At 24.9% G+C, this 20000-nt stretch overlaps 1 protein-coding gene across 2 annotated transcripts in view; it reads right to left on the bottom strand.

Moving 5' to 3' along the window:
* Positions 1-20000, bottom strand: part of LOC145246168 (uncharacterized) — a 197582-nt gene that overhangs the window by 51785 nt on the left and 125797 nt on the right. For both annotated transcript variants that reach the window (XR_013863103.1, XM_080108035.1), the window contains exon 10: positions 13616-13850. Coding sequence is in view for 1 of the 2 variants with exons in the window: in XM_080108035.1 (XP_079964161.1) it covers positions 13616-13850 (235 nt within the window). In the remaining variant the exon portion in view is untranslated. The remainder of the gene's footprint in view (positions 1-13615; positions 13851-20000) is intronic.

Raw genomic sequence — 20000 nt, 5'->3', positions numbered from 1 at the left:
AAAATTCTATTTATAAATACTTTTTAAAATGAAATTATTTAATTAATCGTAAATATTATTTAGACATAAAAATTAACTGATTACAAAACCTTTTAAAAATATATATATTAATTTCTTTTTCGTTCGGCAAAGAACTGCGCAAAACACTTAATTTTCAATTTAAAATTCTAGAATAAAGATTATATTATTCTGCTTTTAATATAATCAAATTCAGGGTTTTATCTTTCTGGAGAAAAAAAATAATGGATTTTATTTCAATGAAATTAAAAAAAAAAAAAAACTTGACTGAATTGAATTAATTACCCTTAAATTAACGAAGGGGTTATTTAATAACTTTAGGTTTGGAAGAGATAGGTATGGGGTCGATTTTTTTGAAACTTCAAAAGAAACCGACTACTGTCAAAACTTTGCGAAATAATACACCGTGATCAATTTCATTTTAGAGATATTTCTTTCAAAAGCCTTCTTTTAAAAAAAGAAAAAAAAGTATATTGTTCTATTAAACCTTTTACTGTTTAAATAATTTGACTTTGCTCGTTTTATTTTAAGAAAATATAAGTTGAAAAAGCATTTTCATTCACTATTAGATTTGTCAGTAAAAAAAAACAATCGCCAAAAAGATAAGCGTTTTTTTTATTTTTACTCGCAATGTAGAGCCCTGCATACTTCTTTTCAAGTTAACTCTTTTGTAGTTTTGATTACAATAGATCTGAATGAATGAACCTTGTAAGGGAGGGGCACTAAGCATTGCCCTGTTAATAATGAATTTCTTTGGTTTCTTTTTATTTCTCTCTTGCGGTTAGAAATATCAGGAATTTTTTTTTCTTTTTTTCAACATCAGACTAAAAGAATCGTAATGAAGGAATCGGAAAATTAAGGTATTTTTTTAACGATGCGATTCCGATACCTCCCAAAATACACGATTCTTACGATTAACGATTCCGATTAATCGTCCCACCACTAATATATATATATATATATATATATATATATATATATATATATATAGTCATCAACATACAGTACTGTTTCGCTGTTTCACAGCTCATCAGTGCGGCTAGACAGGCAACCACCTCAAGCCAGGATTGAAACCCGACTGTCTGTATGGCAGTCAAGGCTCCTAACCATTACGCTATTGGCGGCCGCTGAACGAGTAGTGAATTTAACGATGTTTTGACGTATATATATATTTATATAATATAAAATATATTTGTAGTCATCGACATACAGTCCTGTTTCATTGTATCACAACTCATCAGTGCTGCTAGACTAGCACCTATCCCAAGCCGAGGATCGAACCTAGAACCGTCGTGATGACAGTCGGCAGTTTTACTCCCTGACCACGGAAGCGGTGCCTGCAACTAATCTGTCCGAATGTCTATTTAAATAAACATCCGTCCATCACTTGTAAAGTGCTCAAACGTTTGTTTGTAAACAAACCGCGAGCTTCGAATTTTTCAGCCAAATTATATATATATATATATATATATATATATATATACACACACACACACACACACACACACATATATACATATATATTTCCCAAAACCACTGGCCTTGATGGCGGGGAGACTAAAACTTGCTGCTATGGTTTCAAATGATCTGAAATAACAGCAAGGGGAGACTTGATTCCAAATATTTCTCATATGTTAATCTCCCGTCTTTGATTTTCATACATAAAGTAAATTTCACAGTGTATAAGGAGTATTTGATACTGGAGATATTCATAATCGTACCCTATTTCCAAAAGAGGGGAGATATAACATATGAGAAATATTTGGAATTAAGTCTCCCCTTGCTGTTATTTCAGAACCTTTGAAATGATCGCAGCACAAGTTTTAGTCTCCCTCCGGTTGACTTGGTTCATAAAGAGCTTTCAAAAAATTGACTCTGATTTATGAAAGTATGAAAGTTTATGAAAAGGGTGTGTCAAAAGAAATAGTTTCAAATATCGGGGTATCGAAACCAAAGCAAAAGATGATGAAAAAGAAAAGTAAAATTTTGCAGAAATACATATTTTTGATAACAACTTTGTTGCCCTTCGTAGCTGCGAGTGACCAACAAAAGACATGTTTTTAGAAAAGCATAAAAAAACTAGCTTCTATTATTCGTGACCATTGACCCATTTCAAATTCTCAATTGCAAAGAAAATGTAAAATCATGTAAAACAATATAATATTAAACATGTCAGAAGTAACTTGGTAGTATTAAAATTATGTGAAACGAGAGTTCATTTCACTGTGGGGAATTGCTCCCACTTATGGGGAATTCCTAGTGCAATTTCAATTTTAGCGATAGATTTTAATATACAAAATTAAGAATTCAAAAGTAAATGTTTTAAATTAAAAATTATCAAACTGTAAAATATAGAATTATAGAATCGCATAGAAGATTGTCACGCAATCACTAAAACAAAAGGATGTATAAGAGACACCAAAAATATAAACAATGACTCGCATATATCAAACTTGCATATATATTTATTTAGTTACGACGACAAAAAATATATCCAGCTTTTTTTGTTAAAAAAATCTAAGAAAAAACATTTACCTCCACTCATTAAATCACTTTGGGAAGTTTTCTACAAAGATACAGAAGATAGTCTCGAATTTCTGTTTGTCCAGGGAGAAGCACATTTGAATTTCCTTCCACTTTAGATTTGAAGTGAATCTGATAAGAACGTATGGTTTTACATAATTTCTGGCATATCATTGCATCTTGGTTCTTCCATGTATATATAATGGACTGTGAAGCTATAAGGTAAACATCCTCTACAAACCCGACAGGCTGCTAAATCCCACCCCCACACTGTAGAGATCCCTAGATGTAAAAGATCTTTCTACTCCAGTAGTTTCTTCACCCAGAACCGCTAGACTTTGGAATTCCATTCCAGGTCCCTGCTTCCCCAACAGTAGTGACGTGCAGAAGCTCAAGTGTAACATGAACCGACATCTTGCTGCCCAAATCCCTACATAGTACCCTAGTAGTTGTTTCCCCTGATAGTAGCCCCCTACACCAAAGTGGCAATGTACCTTGTTTGGGGTGAAAATGTAAAAAAACATGAAACACGTTTTGTAGTATTTCAAAACTGTGAAATCCCCAAATGGTAGCCATCTTCTCCATATACAAAAAGTAAGGGATTTATAAGATTCTTAGAACTGCACGCCTGTGGAACTCTGTTCCGTCTGCCTGCTTCCCACCGGACTACAACTTGGATGTCTTCAAGTCCAACGTTAACAAATTCCTAATGAACCGCCCCCTTAAGTAAACACTTCATCAAATCGCAACACTAACGTAATGTACTTGCAATAACCCTTATCCTGGAGTGGCTTCCGGGCCTTGATAAGTGGTGATCACTGTGTAAAAAAAAAAAAAAAAAAAAAATTAAAAAAAAAAAAAAAGATCTGTGAGTTTCACATACACGTTTCACCATGTCTCTTGAATGAAGAATTATGTCACTATTACCAAAACTTTCATCAGCCATAAAAGATGGCACTACATTACATGTTGGTAAGTTGAATCGCCTAACATGCCCATTGGATGTTTTTTTTTTATCTGAATTAATATCTACTCAAAATTCTGTTGATGAACTTTTCTCGATGGTTGCTTTAACGTTAAATGGGGTGTTTATCATAAAAACATCATTTTAACAGGAGTGATTCTATAAAAGATATTTGTAATAACAAAAAGAAAAATACACATTAAAAATGATTTGAGTCAAGCAGTCAAGCGAAATGTGATGAAAAGACTATAAACAAAAATAATTTTTTTTTTGTATTTCTAAATTATTTTTACTTAAAAAATAAATTTAATTCGATCAATTTATAAAAATATTTTGAAAAATTTCCATTTCTTTGCATTTGAAATTTTAATCTTTTTATTTATTTAATAATAATAAATATCTACTTCATTTTTTGTTTTATTTATTTAATAATAATAAATATCTACTTCATTTTTTGTTTTATTTATTTAATAATATTAAATATCTATCATTTTTTGTTTTATTTATTTAATAATATTAAATATCTACTTCATTTTTTGTTTTATTTATTTAATAATAATAAATATCTACTTCATTTTTTGTTTTATTTATTTAATAATGTTAAATATCTATCATTTTTTGTTTTATTTATTTAATAATATTAAATATCTACTTCATTTTTTGTTTTATTTATTTAATAATAATAAATATCTATCATTTTTTGTTTTATTTATTTAATAATAATAAATATCTACTTCATTTTTTGTTTTATTTATTTAATAATATTAAATATCTACTTAATTTTTTGTTTTATTTATTTAATAATAATAAATATCTACTTCATTTTTTGTTTTATTTATTTAATAATGTTAAAAATCTATCATTTTTTGTTTTATTTATTTAATAATAATAAATATCTATCATTTTTTGTTTTATTTATTTAATAATATTAAATATCTACTTCATTTTTTGTTTTATTTATTTAATAATATTAAATATCTACTTCATTTTTTGTTTTATTTATTTAATAATGTTAAAAATCTATCATTTTTTGTTTTATTTATTTAATAATAATAAATATCTATCATTTTTTGTTTTATTTATTTAATAATATTAAATATCTACTTCATTTTTTGTTTTATTTATTTAATAATAATAAATATCTACTTCATTTTTTGTTTTATTTATTTAATAATGTTAAAAATCTATCATTTTTTGTTTTATTTATTTAATAATAATAAATATCTATCATTTTTTGTTTTATTTATTTAATAATATTAAATATCTACTTCATTTTTTGTTTTATTTATTTAATAATGTTAAAAATCTATCATTTTTTGTTTTATTTATTTAATAATAATAAATATCTATCATTTTTTGTTTTATTTATTTAATAATAATAAATATCTATCATTTTTTGTTTTATTTATTTAATAATAATAAATATCTATCATTTTTTGTTTTATTTATTTAATAATGTTAAATATCAATTTCATTTTTTGTTTTATTTATTTAATAATATTAAATATCAATTTCATTTTTTGTTTTATTTATTTAATAATAATAAATATCTATCATTTTTTGTTTTATTTATTTAATAATAATAAATATCTATCATTTTTTGTTTTATTTATTTAATAATAATAAATATCTATCATTTTTTGTTTTATTTATTTAATAATAATAAATATCTACTTCATTTTTTGTTTTATTTATTTAATAATATTAAATATCAATTTCATTTTTTGTTTTATTTATTTAATAATATTAAATATCAATTTCATTTTTTGTTTTATTTATTTAATAATATTAAATATCAATTTCATTTTTTGTTTTATTTATTTAATAATATTAAATATCAATTTCATTTTTTTGTTTTATTTATTTAATTATATTAAATATCAATTTCATTTTTTGTTTTATTTATTTAATAATATTAAATATCTACTTCATTTTTTGTTTTATTTATTTAATAATATTAAATATCAATTTCATTTTTTTGTTTTATTTATTTAATAATATTAAATATCAATTTCATTTTTTTGTTTTATTTATTTAATAATATTAAATATCAATTTCATTTCTTGTTTTATTTATTTAATAATATTAAATATCAATTTCATTTTTTGTTTTATTTATTTAATAATATTAAATATCAATTTCATTTTTTGTTTTATTTATTTAATAATATTAAATATCAATTTCATTTTTTGTTTTATTTATTTAATAATATTAAATATCAATTTCATTTTTTGTTTTATTTATTTAATAATATTAAATATCAATTTCATTTTTTGTTTTATTTATTTAATAATATTAAATATCAATTTCATTTTTTGTTTTATTTATTTAATAATATTAAATATCAATTTAATTTTTTGTTTTATTTATTTAATAATATTAAATATCAATTTCATTCTTTTGTTTTATTTATTTAATAATATTAAATATCAATTTCATTTTTTGTTTTATTTATTTAATAATATTAAATATCAATTTCATTTTTTTGTTTTATTTATTTAATAATATTAAATATCTATTTCATTTTTGTTTTATTTATTTAATAATATTAAATATCAATTTCATTTTTTTGTTTTATTTATTTAATAATATTAAATATCAATTTCATTTTTTGTTTTATTTATTTAATAATATTAAATATCAATTTCATTTTTTGTTTTATTTATTTAATAATATTAAATATCAATTTCATTTTTTGTTTTATTTATTTAATAATATTAAATATCAATTTCATTTTTTGTTTTATTTATTTAATAATAATAAATATCTACTTCATTTTTTGTTTTATTTATTTAATAATATTAAATATCAATTTCATTTTTTGTTTTATTTATTTAATAATATTAAATATCAATTTCATTTTTTGTTTTATTTATTTAATAATATTAAATATCAATTTCATTTTTTGTTTTATTTATTTAATAATATTAAATATCAATTTCATTTTTTTGTTTTATTTATTTAATTATATTAAATATCAATTTCATTTTTTGTTTTATTTATTTAATAATATTAAATATCTACTTCATTTTTTGTTTTATTTATTTAATAATATTAAATATCAATTTCATTTTTTTGTTTTATTTATTTAATAATATTAAATATCAATTTCATTTTTTGTTTTATTTATTTAATAATATTAAATATCAATTTCATTTTTTTGTTTTATTTATTTAATAATATTAAATATCAATTTCATTTTTTGTTTTATTTATTTAATAATATTAAATATAAATTTCATTTTTTTGTTTTATTTATTTAATAATATTAAATATCAATTTCATTTTTTGTTTTATTTATTTAATAATATTAAATATCAATTTCATTTTTTTGTTTTATTTATTTAATAATATTAAATATCAATTTCATTTTTTGTTTTATTTATTTAATAATATTAAATATCAATTTCATTTTTTGTTTTATTTATTTAATAATATTAAATATCAATTTCATTTTTTGTTTTATTTATTTAATAATATTAAATATCAATTTCATTTTTTGTTTTATTTATTTAATAATATTAAATATCAATTTCATTTTTTGTTTTATTTATTTAATAATATTAAATATCAATTTCATTTTTTGTTTTATTTATTTAATATTAAATATCAATTTCATTTTTTTGTTTTATTTATTTAATAATATTAAATATCAATTTCATTCTTTTGTTTTATTTATTTAATAATATTAAATATCAATTTCATTTTTTGTTTTATTTATTTAATAATATTAAATATCAATTTCATTTTTTTGTTTTATTTATTTAATAATATTAAATATCTATTTCATTTTTGTTTTATTTATTTAATAATATTAAATATCAATTTCATTTTTTTGTTTTATTTATTTAATAATATTAAATATCAATTTCATTTTTTGTTTTATTTATTTAATAATATTAAATATCAATTTCATTTTTTGTTTTATTTATTTAATAATATTAAATATCAATTTAATTTTTTGTTTTATTTATTTAATAATATTAAATATCAATTTCATTTTTTGTTTTATTTATTTAATAATATTAAATATCAGTTTCATTTTTTGTTTTATTTATTTAATAATATTAAATATCAATTTCATTTTTTGTTTTATTTATTTAATAATATTAAATATCAATTTCATTTTTTTGTTTTATTTATTTAATAATATTAAATATCAATTTCATTTTTTGTTTTATTTATTTAAGAATATTAAATATCAATTTCATTTTTGTTTTATTTATTTAATAATATTAAATATCAATTTCATTTTTTGTTTTATTTATTTAATAATATTAAATATCAATTTCATTTTTTTGTTTTATTTATTTAATAATATTAAATATCAATTTCATTTTTTGTTTTATTTATTTAATAATATTAAATATCAATTTCATTTTTTGTTTTATTTATTCAATAATATTAAATATCAATTTCATTTTTTTGTTTTATTTATTTAATAATATTAAATATCAATATCATTTTTTTGTATTATTTATTTAATAATATTAAATATCAATTTCATTTTTTGTTTTATTTATTTAATAATATTAAATATCAATTTCATTTTTTGTATTATTTATTTAATAATATTAAATATCAATTTCATTTTTGTTTTATTTATTTAATAATATTAAATATCAATTTCATTTTTTGTATTATTTATTTAATAATATTAAATATCAATTTCATTTTTTTGTTTTATTTATTTAATAATATTAAATAACAATTTCATTTTTTGTTTTATTTATTTAATAATATTAAATATCAATTTCATTTTTTTGTTTTATTTATTTAATAATATTAAATATCAATTTCATTTTTTGTTTTATTTATTTAATAATATTAAATATCAATTTCATTTTTTTGTTTTATTTATTTAATAATATTAAATATCAATTCCATTTTTTTGTTTTATTTATTTAATAATATTAAATATCAATTTCATTTTTTGTATTATTTATTTAATAATATTAAATATCAATTTCATTTTTTTGTTTTATTTATTTAATAATATTAAATATCAATTTCATTTTAGTTTTATTTATTTAATAATATTAAATATCAATTTCATTTTTTGTATTATTTATTTAATAATATTAAATATCAATTTCATTTTTTGTTTTATTTATTTAATAATATTAAATATCAATTTCATTTTTTGTATTATTTATTTAATAATATTAAATATCAATTTCATTTTTTGTTTTATTTATTTAATAATATTAAATATCAATTTCATTTTTTGTTTTATTTATTTAATAATATTAAATATCAATTTCATTTTTTGTTTTATTTTAAATATCTACTTCATTTTTTGTTTTATTTATTTAATAATATTAAATATCAATTTCATTTTTTGTATTATTTATTTAATAATATTAAATATCAATTTCATTTTTTGTTTTATTTATTTAATAATATTAAATATCAATTTCATTTTTTGTTTTATTTATTTAATAATATTAAATATCAATTTCATTTTTTGTTTTATTTATTTAATAATATTAAATATCAATTTCATTTTTTTGTTTTATTTATTTAATAATATTAAATATCAATTTCATTTTTTGTTTTATTTATTTAATAATATTAAATATCAATTTCATTTTTTTGTTTTATTTATTTAATAATATTAAATATCAATTTCATTTTTTGTTTTATTTATTTAATAATATTAAATATCAATTTCATTTTTTGTTTTATTTATTTAATAATATTTAATATCAATTTCATTTTTTGTTTTATTTATTTAATAATATTAAATATCAACTTCATTTTTTGTTTTATTTTAAATATCTACTTCATTTTTTGTTTTATTTATTTAATAATATTAAATATCTACCTCATTTTTTGTTTTATTTATTTAATAATATTAAATATCTACATCATTTTTTAATTTTTTTTATTTATTTAATAAAATTAAACATCTACCTCATTTTTAATTGTTTTATTTATTTAATAATATTAAATATCTACCTCATTTTTTAATTGTTTTATTTATTTATTAATATTAAGCATCTACCTCATTTTTTAATTGTTTTATTTATTTAATAATATTAAACACCTACTTCATTTTTTAATTGTTTTATTTATTTAATAATATTAAATATCAATTTCATTTTTTTGTTTTATTTATTTAATAATATTAAATATCAATTTCATTTTTTTGTTTTATTTATTTAATAATATTAAATATCAATTTCATTTTTAATTGTTTTTTTATTTAATAATATAAAATATCTACCTCATTTTAAATTGTTTTCTTTATTTAATAATATTAAACATCTACCTCATTTTTTAATTGTTTTATTTATTTTATAATATTAAATATCTATAACATTTTTAATTGCTTTTTATTTAATAATATTAAATATCTACCTCATTTTAAATTGTTTTCATTATTTAATAATATTAAACATCTACCTCATGCTTTAATTGGTTTACTTAATTAATGATATTAAATATGTACCTCACTTTTAATTGTTTTATTTATTTAATAATATTAAATATCTACTTCATTTTTAATTGTTTTATTTATTTAATAATATTAAATATCCATATCATTTTTAATTGTTTTTATTTAATAATATTTAATATCTACTTCATTTTTTAATTGTCTTATTTATTTAATAATATTAAATATCTACTTCATTTGTTATTGTTTTATTTATTTTATAATATTAAATATCTACTTCATTTTTTAATTGTTTTATGTATTTAATAATATTAAATATCTACTTAATTTTTTAATTGTTTTATTTATGTAATAATATTAAATATCTAACTCATCTTCTAATTGTTTTTATTTAATAATATTAAATATCTACTTCATTTTTTAATTGTTTAATTTATTTAATAATATTAAATATCTACTTCATTTTTAATTGTTTTATTTATTTAATAATATTAAATATCTACATCATTTTTTAATTGTTTTGGTTTATTTTATAATATTAAATATCTCTATCATTTTTAATTGTTTTTTTATTTAATAATGTTAAATATCTACATCATTTTTTAATTGTTTATTTATTTAATAATATTAAATATCTACATCATTTTTTAATTGTTTTTTTATTTAATAATGTTAAATATCTACATCATTTTTTAATTGTTTTTTTATTTAATAATATTAAATATCTACCTAATTTTTTAATTGTTTTGTTTATTTAATAATATTAAATATTTACCTCATTTTTTAATTGTTTTGTTCATTTAATAATATTAAATATCTCTATCATTTTTAATTGTTTTGTTTATTTAATAATATTAAATATCTCTATCATTTTTAATTGTTTTATTTATTTTATAATATTAAATAAATCACCATCTAAAATATAAATGGTGTTTTAGACTATAATGTGGCGCTGTGCCTTGTTTGGGGTGAAAATGTAATAAAAAATTTTTTTAAAATAAACTGATGCTCCAATCATGCAAGATGGTCCAAAAGCTGTCTGATCATTCCATATATTTCAATGGCAATTTCCAAGTTTAACACAAAATTTTATTGCATATCGTCCTTCTAGAGTGTCATCACCGTATTTTTGAAATTCACCAACTGTGACAATCAAGCTTTAGTAGGGTCGACTAATTTGTAAAAAAAATAAAAAATAATATCGTTCATCAAATTCTGCCTGTGTTTGTTTGCAATATCACATCAGCTGATATTTGGGCTTCTTGATAGATGCCCTGGAAAAGTCACTTCTGATTAAAGTTTAGTTTTAAAATATGCAAAAAAAGGAATGATTTGCAGCGATTTTAAATGGTTTCTTTTCTTTTATTGTACATTGAACTCATTAATAAGAAAAAAATTAAAATAAGATGAACAGGTGATCATTTGATCTGTAGTCAAATACTCTACCACTAAACTATATCTCCAGATTATAATAAATCAGTTTTTTTAAGAAGAAATTATTCGCTGAGATTTTATTATCTCCCTTGGCCAGTGTCACGTATAATAATCTTCTGCAAAAATTATTCTATTTTATCTATAAAAAAAGGAAAGCTATTTTTATGATCAGACTTTTTGATTTTTGATACTTATCGGATGAATTTCTTAACAAAACCTTTCTAAGAACACTGCCAGGCATATAAATTAGAAGGAACCCCCCCCCCACACACACACAACGTGACACGCATATAAACAGATTAAAAATTAAAAATTAAAAATAAAGATGAATGTAGAAAATGATTAACGATTTCTTCAATTTTGCCTTAAAAACTGTTTTATCCAGTTAAAGATCCATAAAAGAACGACCCATAAAAAAATCCAGTCATTTTAGGCCTCCAATGCTGCTCTGCAACTTTTAGTTTTGGAGGAGACAGAATTTGAAAATATGTAGACAGACAAATAGACCGATAGACAGACTGACAGATAGACAGACAGACATATAGCTGTTCATATATTAGACTAGCAAGGGGCATTGCCCGGTCATAAAATGCACTTAAATATGATATTTTACTTTGTCTAGATTTTGTATATATTATTATAGAGTCGTGATTTCAAAAGTAAAAAAAAAAGTATTTAGGTGCCATCAGCTAGAATCGAAACCAAAAGCAAAACTGTAGCATTCAAAGCTGGTGATGTTACCACTGTAAATGATTTTAACCAGCTAAAGACCCATAAAAAATCCAATCATTTGACACCTATAACGCCGCTCTGCGACTTTTCGTTTCGGTAGAGATAGAGTTTGAAAATATGGAAACAGATGGACAAACAGACAGACGGACAGATGGACGGACAGATAGACATATAGCCTTTTATATATAAGATTTCATGCATACTTTTAATATATTTTAATATCTTATTACTTCATTCTCATTTCCAATCTAAATGTTCTTACGCTAGTTTAATCTACATTTACGTTTCGTATAATTTTGGCTCTTCTATCCTGATGAGAAGCATTTAGCTTCGAAATGTCATGGCCAAAAGTGGTTTCTTTTTTTTTTCTTTTTCTCTCTTACTTTGCCTAATTGTTCTGATGATATAATAAATTTCTTGTAACTTTTATTCTTCATCTTTTATTTGATATATGTAATTGCTCCTCTTAATAGTGTTAAGCTTTTTCTATCTTGATAAGTTTTGCTTTGTTAAAGATATACATTTTGATAACCTAATTGTATTATATATACGAGGCGCCTTCAATAAGTTTCCAGACTTTTATCATATGGGTACATGAAACTTTAGTAATCTCCTCCGGCTGCAATGCACTTGTTGTACCGTTCCAACAACTTCTGGAAGTCCTTTTGTGTGAGTGTATCAATGACCGTCATCACAGCCTCTTTCATCTCAATTGTCTCATAACGATAGCCTCTAAGGTTTGAATATTTTTCTTAATTAATAACGACATAAGCCTGTTTTGCTTTTTAGGTGATTATATAAAAATCTTTGCTTTGCTTATATAAAAATCTTTTTAGGTGATTTTATATAAAAATCGTTTTAGGTGATTATATAAAAAAATCTTTTTAGGTGATTATATAAAAAATCTTTTTAGGTGATTTTATATAAAAAATCTTTTTAGGTGATTATATAAAAAATCTTTTTAGGTGATTTTATATAAAAAATCTTTTTAGGTGATTTTATATAAAAATCTTTTTAGGTGATTATATAAAAATCTTTTTAGGTGATTATATAAAAAATCTTTTTAGGTGATTTTATATAAAAAATCTTATAAAAATCTTTTTAGGTGATTATATAAAAATATTTTTAGGTGATTATATAAAAATCTTTTTAGGTGATTATATAAAAATATTTTTAGGTGATTATATAAAAATCTTTTTAGGTGATTACATAAAAATCTTTTTAGGTGATTATATAAAAAATCTTTTCAAAAAGATTTTTATATAATCACCTAAAAAGCAAAATAGACTTATGTCATTCAATCCCTTCATCTTGAGTAATTTTTTAAAGTAATTGAAGTGAAGTACTTTTCTTATTCCGAAAGGCATATATAACAATAACAATAAAAGAATGTCTGCTCAGAAGCAAATGTTGATTTGTCAGCTAAAATGTATGTAGGTCTAATGTTGGCTAAAATCCAACTATTAAACAGTTTTAAAAAATGTCATTTATATTGAAACATCAGCTGAAATTGAATTCTTCAAGAAAATGAAATTTGTTGCTTACATGTTTGTGGGATTTTCTTTTCGGACAAAATTCTCTACCAATGGATGTACATCAATATTTCCAGTTGTTTTCAGTTGTTTTTCAAAATGAAGTTTAATAGCCTTAATTCGAGAGGAGTCCATATCAACAAAATGAACCTCTCCGAGTTTAGCAGATTTTGACCTTTTCTTGCAGAATTCCGTAACACCTTGGAAGTAACCATCTGTGCAGATATCCATCGGAACACCAAAAATTGCTGCGGAAGGAAAATGAAACATTATGAAGAATTCTGCATACTAATTCCGCTAAACATGTTCAGATGTAAAAAAAAAAAAAAAGAGGAGAAAAATATAACAAAAAGAGAAAATAAGTTTTTGAAGTAGTTTTTTTTTTTTTTTAGCTCTTCGGCTTCATGCCTTGTCTGGGACGAATTCCATAAAAAGTGAAAATGAGAAAAAAATCTAACAAAAAAAAAATTTAAAAATTTATCAGTAACAAAGGTATAAGAAATTGTTCACAAAGGCACACAAAAGAAAGCTGAAATAGGATTGTTGATCAAGGTGTGGCAGTGATTAAGACAAAGGATGTCAGTTCATGGCCAGTCTTGGGTTTACGACAGTTGAGAGATATCAGTTGGACAGAGTCAAACAAAAATTGTAAGCATATAGAGATGAGCTGGAGGCAACTGACAAACACAGCCTTGATAGAAGACAGTTTTTGAGTGGCAGAAGAGATTCAAGGAAGGCAGTGAGTTTGTGTGGGAGGAGTAAGGAATTCAAAGGTATCGATGGTGTCACACACACACCCAGAGTTTTTTTAACAAAAGACCTACAATTATATCGCGGGATCTCCATTCACGCTGAACGTCAACAGAATGCCCAGCAGCAACATATCACATAGTAAAGATACTGCTGTGGAATTTCTACATGTCCCACTAATAATAATAATTATAATAATAATAATAATAATCAGGGCCGGCCTTAGTTAATTGAAGGCCCTAGGCAAAGTGAATTTAGTGGCCCCCCAAATGAAATAGAAAAATAAATACAGAAAAAATAAAAAAATGTAATCCAATAAAAACTGCCTTTGTTTATATCTAAATCAACAAATAACTGAAATTTATACAAACATATTTGTGCAGATGCCATAAATCCTCAAAAATCAGCTTTTCGTGCTTTAATATCAGCAAAGTCTGCATAAATTGTGAATAATCCATGGACTTGACGATATCTCGTTCGATAGATATCATTGCCAGACTGTTTAAACGTTCTTGCGCCATAGTAGTTCTCAAATAGTTTTTAATTAGTTTCGATGTGAAAAACTTCTTTCCCCTGATGCAACAGTGATCGGAATTGTCAATGCTATATGAAGAGCTATAGAGACATTTGGGACCAAGTAAAGAATAGATACCCTGTAGCAGACGACACCGCCTGGCTGTGACAAGTGCACATTTCAACTAACACCGGTGCTAGTTGAAATGTGCGTTTGTCACCGCCAGGCAGCGGCGTCTGCTACAGGGTATCTATTCTTTACTTGGTCCGACATTTGGAACAGCAAACGATGATCATAAATAAAGCATAAAACATCAATAGAAGATGAAACAATATCGGGAACAATGTGGGAAAATATTTGCAATTCACTTCATAAATCCTTCGATTCAATATCCGAGCCAGAAGCATCGGTGAGTGCAATATTCAAATCCATGCAACATTTCATCAAATTGTTTTAGTCGAATTCTGCAATTTTTTTGATGTTGTGCAGAAATCAAAAAAAAAAACAAAGTAACGTTCCATTTGCTCAAAATGTGTACTCAGTGTCATAACTGCTTGATCTATTAAAAAATTCCACTCAAAATATTTCAATGGTTCATCTACGCTTTCAAAATCGAACTGTGAAAGCTGGAAATATGATTCTTGAGCCAAATCTCTGGCTGAAATTTGAGTGGATATGAATCCATTTTCTTTATATTTTTTCAGGAACTCTGCTGCTTTTTTTATACATTCATACAGTGCAACAATTTGCTGAGTATATATATATATATATATATTTATTTGTATATTTATTTGAAACAATAAATCGTACCAGATGACTTAAGTTACCAGAAATTGAAAATGTTTTAGTTGTTTCGCCAATCCTTGCCTCAGTCTTTGCTTTTGGATCGTTGGCATTTTCAGACACGTCCATCAATGCATCGTACACTGATGCTGTTTAATAACGCATAGCTTTCACATTATCAATCCTGCATTTCAAGTGTGTATCAGAAATAGGTTTTACTGTCAAATTTTTTACATGGGTTTTCAAGATCTTCGATCGCTGTGTTGAAGCACCAAACAAAACATAAATTTGATGCAAAACTCCAAAGAGTGTCGTTGCACTGAAGATCCCGCCATGTCTCCAAGAATTAGATTGAGACTACGACATCCACATGACATATGAAATGATTTCTGATTGAGTTCCAGTAGACGTTTTTGTACACCACAATTGCAGCCTTTCATATTCGCTCCATTATCATATCCTTGGCCTCTGCAGTTCTGGAAACATAAGTTCAGATCTTCAAGCTTTTTTAAGCATGCTTCCACGAGACCTAAACTGTCGTCAACAACTATGAATCCCACAAAATATTCATTAATTTCTACAGGCTCACACTCACAATGTTGCATATTCGCAAAATCAGAGTCATTTGCTCTTGGTGACCAGCGTCGGGTGTGCAGTCCAAAATGATGGAATAATATTTTGAATTTTGAACATCATTTATAAATTTCTTCAAGGCGACATTACCGATCAGATTAATTAGCTCATTTTGAATTCTTTTGCCCAAGTAATGATCATGAATTTGTTTTCTATTCGTCGTGAATTGTACTTTCCTAACAACTCCACCAATCAAAAAAAATTTCCATTGAAACAATCGATCCAAAGTTCCACGAAACGGTAAATTCCGTTCTGCAAGAAACTGCACAATTGAAATGACTCTTTCTAAAACATTGTACCAGTGCATAAGTTTTTGTGTTTCCTTGTCAATTGTTTTTCCTTCCTTCAACCTATTTTCTAGTTCAATCCAAGCGCTGATAGCATGAATGTGCTTCAAAGACGATTCTTGATCAGCTAGAAGACTGGACATGTTTTTTCAATCACTGTTTTCTTCACTTGTGACTACACTTTTATATTAAACGTACAATTTATAAAGTAAAGCTTTTTTTAAGTTACCTTAAATAGTCTGTGTGCACTTTATATGGTGAAGTGGTCTCACACAGCACTACTTTACATAATGATCCCATCAAACACGAATAAGAATACAAAACTGATTGAAGCAGGGTGTTGCTTGATGTTTTTTATAGTATCAATGAGAAGCATTGGAAGTTTCTCGAAGAGTCGATTCTAGATTTCTCAGAAATCCCTCTTTCCCCACCCAATTTAAATTTCTCGATTCCTCCTTTTCCTGTTTTCTAAGAAAAAAAACTCACATTTTGACTTTGGTTGTAGTCCACTCTTTAAATATATAACTTTTTTCTTATGATTCCTGTGCAAGGCCCCCACACCGATCAGAGGCCCTAGGCATTTGCCTAGTTTTCTTATGCCTAAGGCTGGCCCTGACAATAATAATAATAATGCTAATAATAATAATAATGACAATAATAATAATAATGACAATAATAATAATAATGATAATAATAATAATATATTTATCAATATCATTATTATTATTATTATTATTATTAGCAATATGTGAAACTATCGACCCCCCCCCTACCAGTGTTAGGAAGTAAAAAGAAAAAAGAGGAAATAAGTTTATCAGCAGAACAAAGGTATAGGAAGTTGTTCACTAGGTAACCCTCCACCCAAAACTGAAATAGGATTGTAAATCAAGGTTTGGCAATGATTGAGACAAAGGTCAATATGTTTAGAGTTAGTTTACGGTCAGTTTCCAGAGTGGCAGAGAGTTTTGCGACAGTTTACGGCAGTTAGGGAAAATTTACAGAAAGTTTTGAGTTTGCAACAGTGGAAGAAAGTTGGTGGCTCAGTGGAACACCAAAAATTGCTACGGGAAAAAAATTAAACATTATGAAGAATTCTGTATACTTTTGACGTTTCCCTCCTTTAAAAGTGGTCCTGGATATGACCTTAAACTATATCCTATGGTGAGGCCCCAGCTTGCGGTCTTTGAGGAGTGTGGAGCAATCCCTTAATTGCCATTGCTCCCAGGTCCACTCTTACCCGGAGTGGTAGTACCTGTTCGGGTCCCAACTATGGGTTAAATAGAAACTGACTGGAAAAAAACAAATATATTCTATCAAAAACTTTTCTTCAAAATCACTGGATTCAGCATTAAATAACCTGAAAAGGGTTGATATGCCGTAAAACAAAAACCAACCAACCAAATCCTCTAAAAGTGTTCAGATATAAAAAAAGAAAAGAAAAATATAACAAAAACAGAGAAAATAAGTTTATCAGTAACGAAGGTATAGAAAGTTGTTCATAAAGACACACAAAAGAAAGTTAAAATAGGATTGTTGATCAAGGTGTGGCAGTAGTAAGTTTTACAACAGTTTACGACAGTTAGGGATAATTTACAGACAGTTTTGGGTTTGTGACAGTTGAAGACAGTTGGTGGCTCAGTGATTCCCAGAGAGATTGGAGCCAAAGCCAGGCGATAGATGATGAGGGTCAAGAAGAAAATCACTGGGACAATATTTGGGGTTCCTTTTTCTACACTATATGACAGTATCACACACACACACACGTTACGAGAACAGGTCGCCTGTTCTTGTAAATAAGTAAAAATGAGATAGGTTAGATCGAGAATTGAACTTGGTAATCTAGGTTTAGAAATAGGTTCTGAAATTGATTTGGAAAATGGAATGTAGAATTACCCATTGTTTAGTTTTCACATAAAATAGTTTAGATATGTTGTTTTGAAAAGGAATTTGATGATTCAATTCTGTTTATTGAAAAAGGAATTTGATGATTCAATTCTGTTTATTGAAAAAGGAATTTGATGATTCAATTCTGTTTATTGAAAAAGGAATTTGATGATTCAATTCTGTTTATGAAGATGAAATTAAAATAAGGAATTTAAAAACGAACAATAGAAAATGTTATGCATTATTGTATAATAGGTTAGTCGAAAAAATAGATTAGAGAACTCTTGTTGGAAAGATGTGTGAACAGGCATGTGAGTCCAGATTCACATTGTTGGCCATGCAATGACATCATGGTTAAGAAATGAGTTCTCAATATAGCTAGAGCTTTAGTGAGACAAACAGTCAGAGGCCGGACAGGGTCGGACAGAGCTGACATTGGTCAGAAGGAATCCCCCTTTGGAGGTGAAAGGAGAAGTTGAAATCATGTACAACTTTGAATTCTTTGATGCGAAATCATTGACCGGTCAAGAAATAAAGGACGTCATCATATTTTCTAACTGGAGTTTTGTGCTGTGCCATTCTACAAACAAAGGTATTGTGTATCATTTATAAGAAGTTTGTGTATAAACCCATTTAAGTAATGTGTCTCTATCATCTAAGAATGTGTCTCCCTCATTATCAAGAAATAATGACTGTTCCCCATAATAAAAGACTGATAAGCCTCATCTCAAAACTACATGTTATAGAAACACTCCCAGAACTGTTTAACTATCTCTTCTTTCAACCTCCCTCATCAATTATATTACATGTCTTTTTAAAATGTACCGTCTTTCTCTCTAATACAAACAGTCAACAAATATATATACATCATCCCTTCTAATATAACCCCTATGCAACACACACACACTCTCTCTTGCTCATCCGTCGAAGTCGACGATGACCAAGGTATCAATCAGTTCGGTGTCAGGGGGGGGTCGGTGGGTCCTGAGATGGCTGCTCGGCAGACTCTTCCACACTCTGGACACGTGAAGGCGGTATCGGCAGGCTGTGAACCGGCAGCTCTCTCCTGCCTCCTCTTGCGCTTTTGCTGGTCGTGGGTCATGCGTTGATCCTCTGTCCTGTCGGTTCCCAGGCTGATGGCGCAGCGCCAGGCAGAACATTCCGCAGCGCGACTCTCCCAAGACTGGGGGTTGATGTTAAAGTCTTTGAGGGAGGTTCTCAGGCAGTCTTTATATCGTTTCTTTTGGCCTCCTGCAGTCCGCTTTCCCTGGCTGAGTTCTCCATAGAAGAGTTGTTTGGGGATTCGGCCGTCAGGCATGCGATAGACATGGCCTGCCCACCGGAGCTGGGTTTTGCGGATTATGGTGGTGATGGTATGGAGCCCCGCGCGCTTCAAGACTTCTGTGTTAGGAATTCTGTCTTGCCAGCAGATGTTGAGAAGATTACGGAGGCATCTGAGGTGGAAGCCATTCAGCTGTTTTTCATGTCTTTTATATGGTGTCCAAGTTTTACAGCCGTAGAGTAGGGTTGTCAGGACGACTGCTCGG

The sequence above is a fragment of the Euprymna scolopes genome, chromosome 23 (assembly GCF_053919585.1).
Source record: "Euprymna scolopes isolate OS-2025 chromosome 23, ASM5391958v1, whole genome shotgun sequence".
Lineage (NCBI taxonomy): Eukaryota > Metazoa > Mollusca > Cephalopoda > Sepiida > Sepiolidae > Euprymna > Euprymna scolopes.
This window is presented reverse-complemented; position numbering and strand designations above follow the sequence as displayed.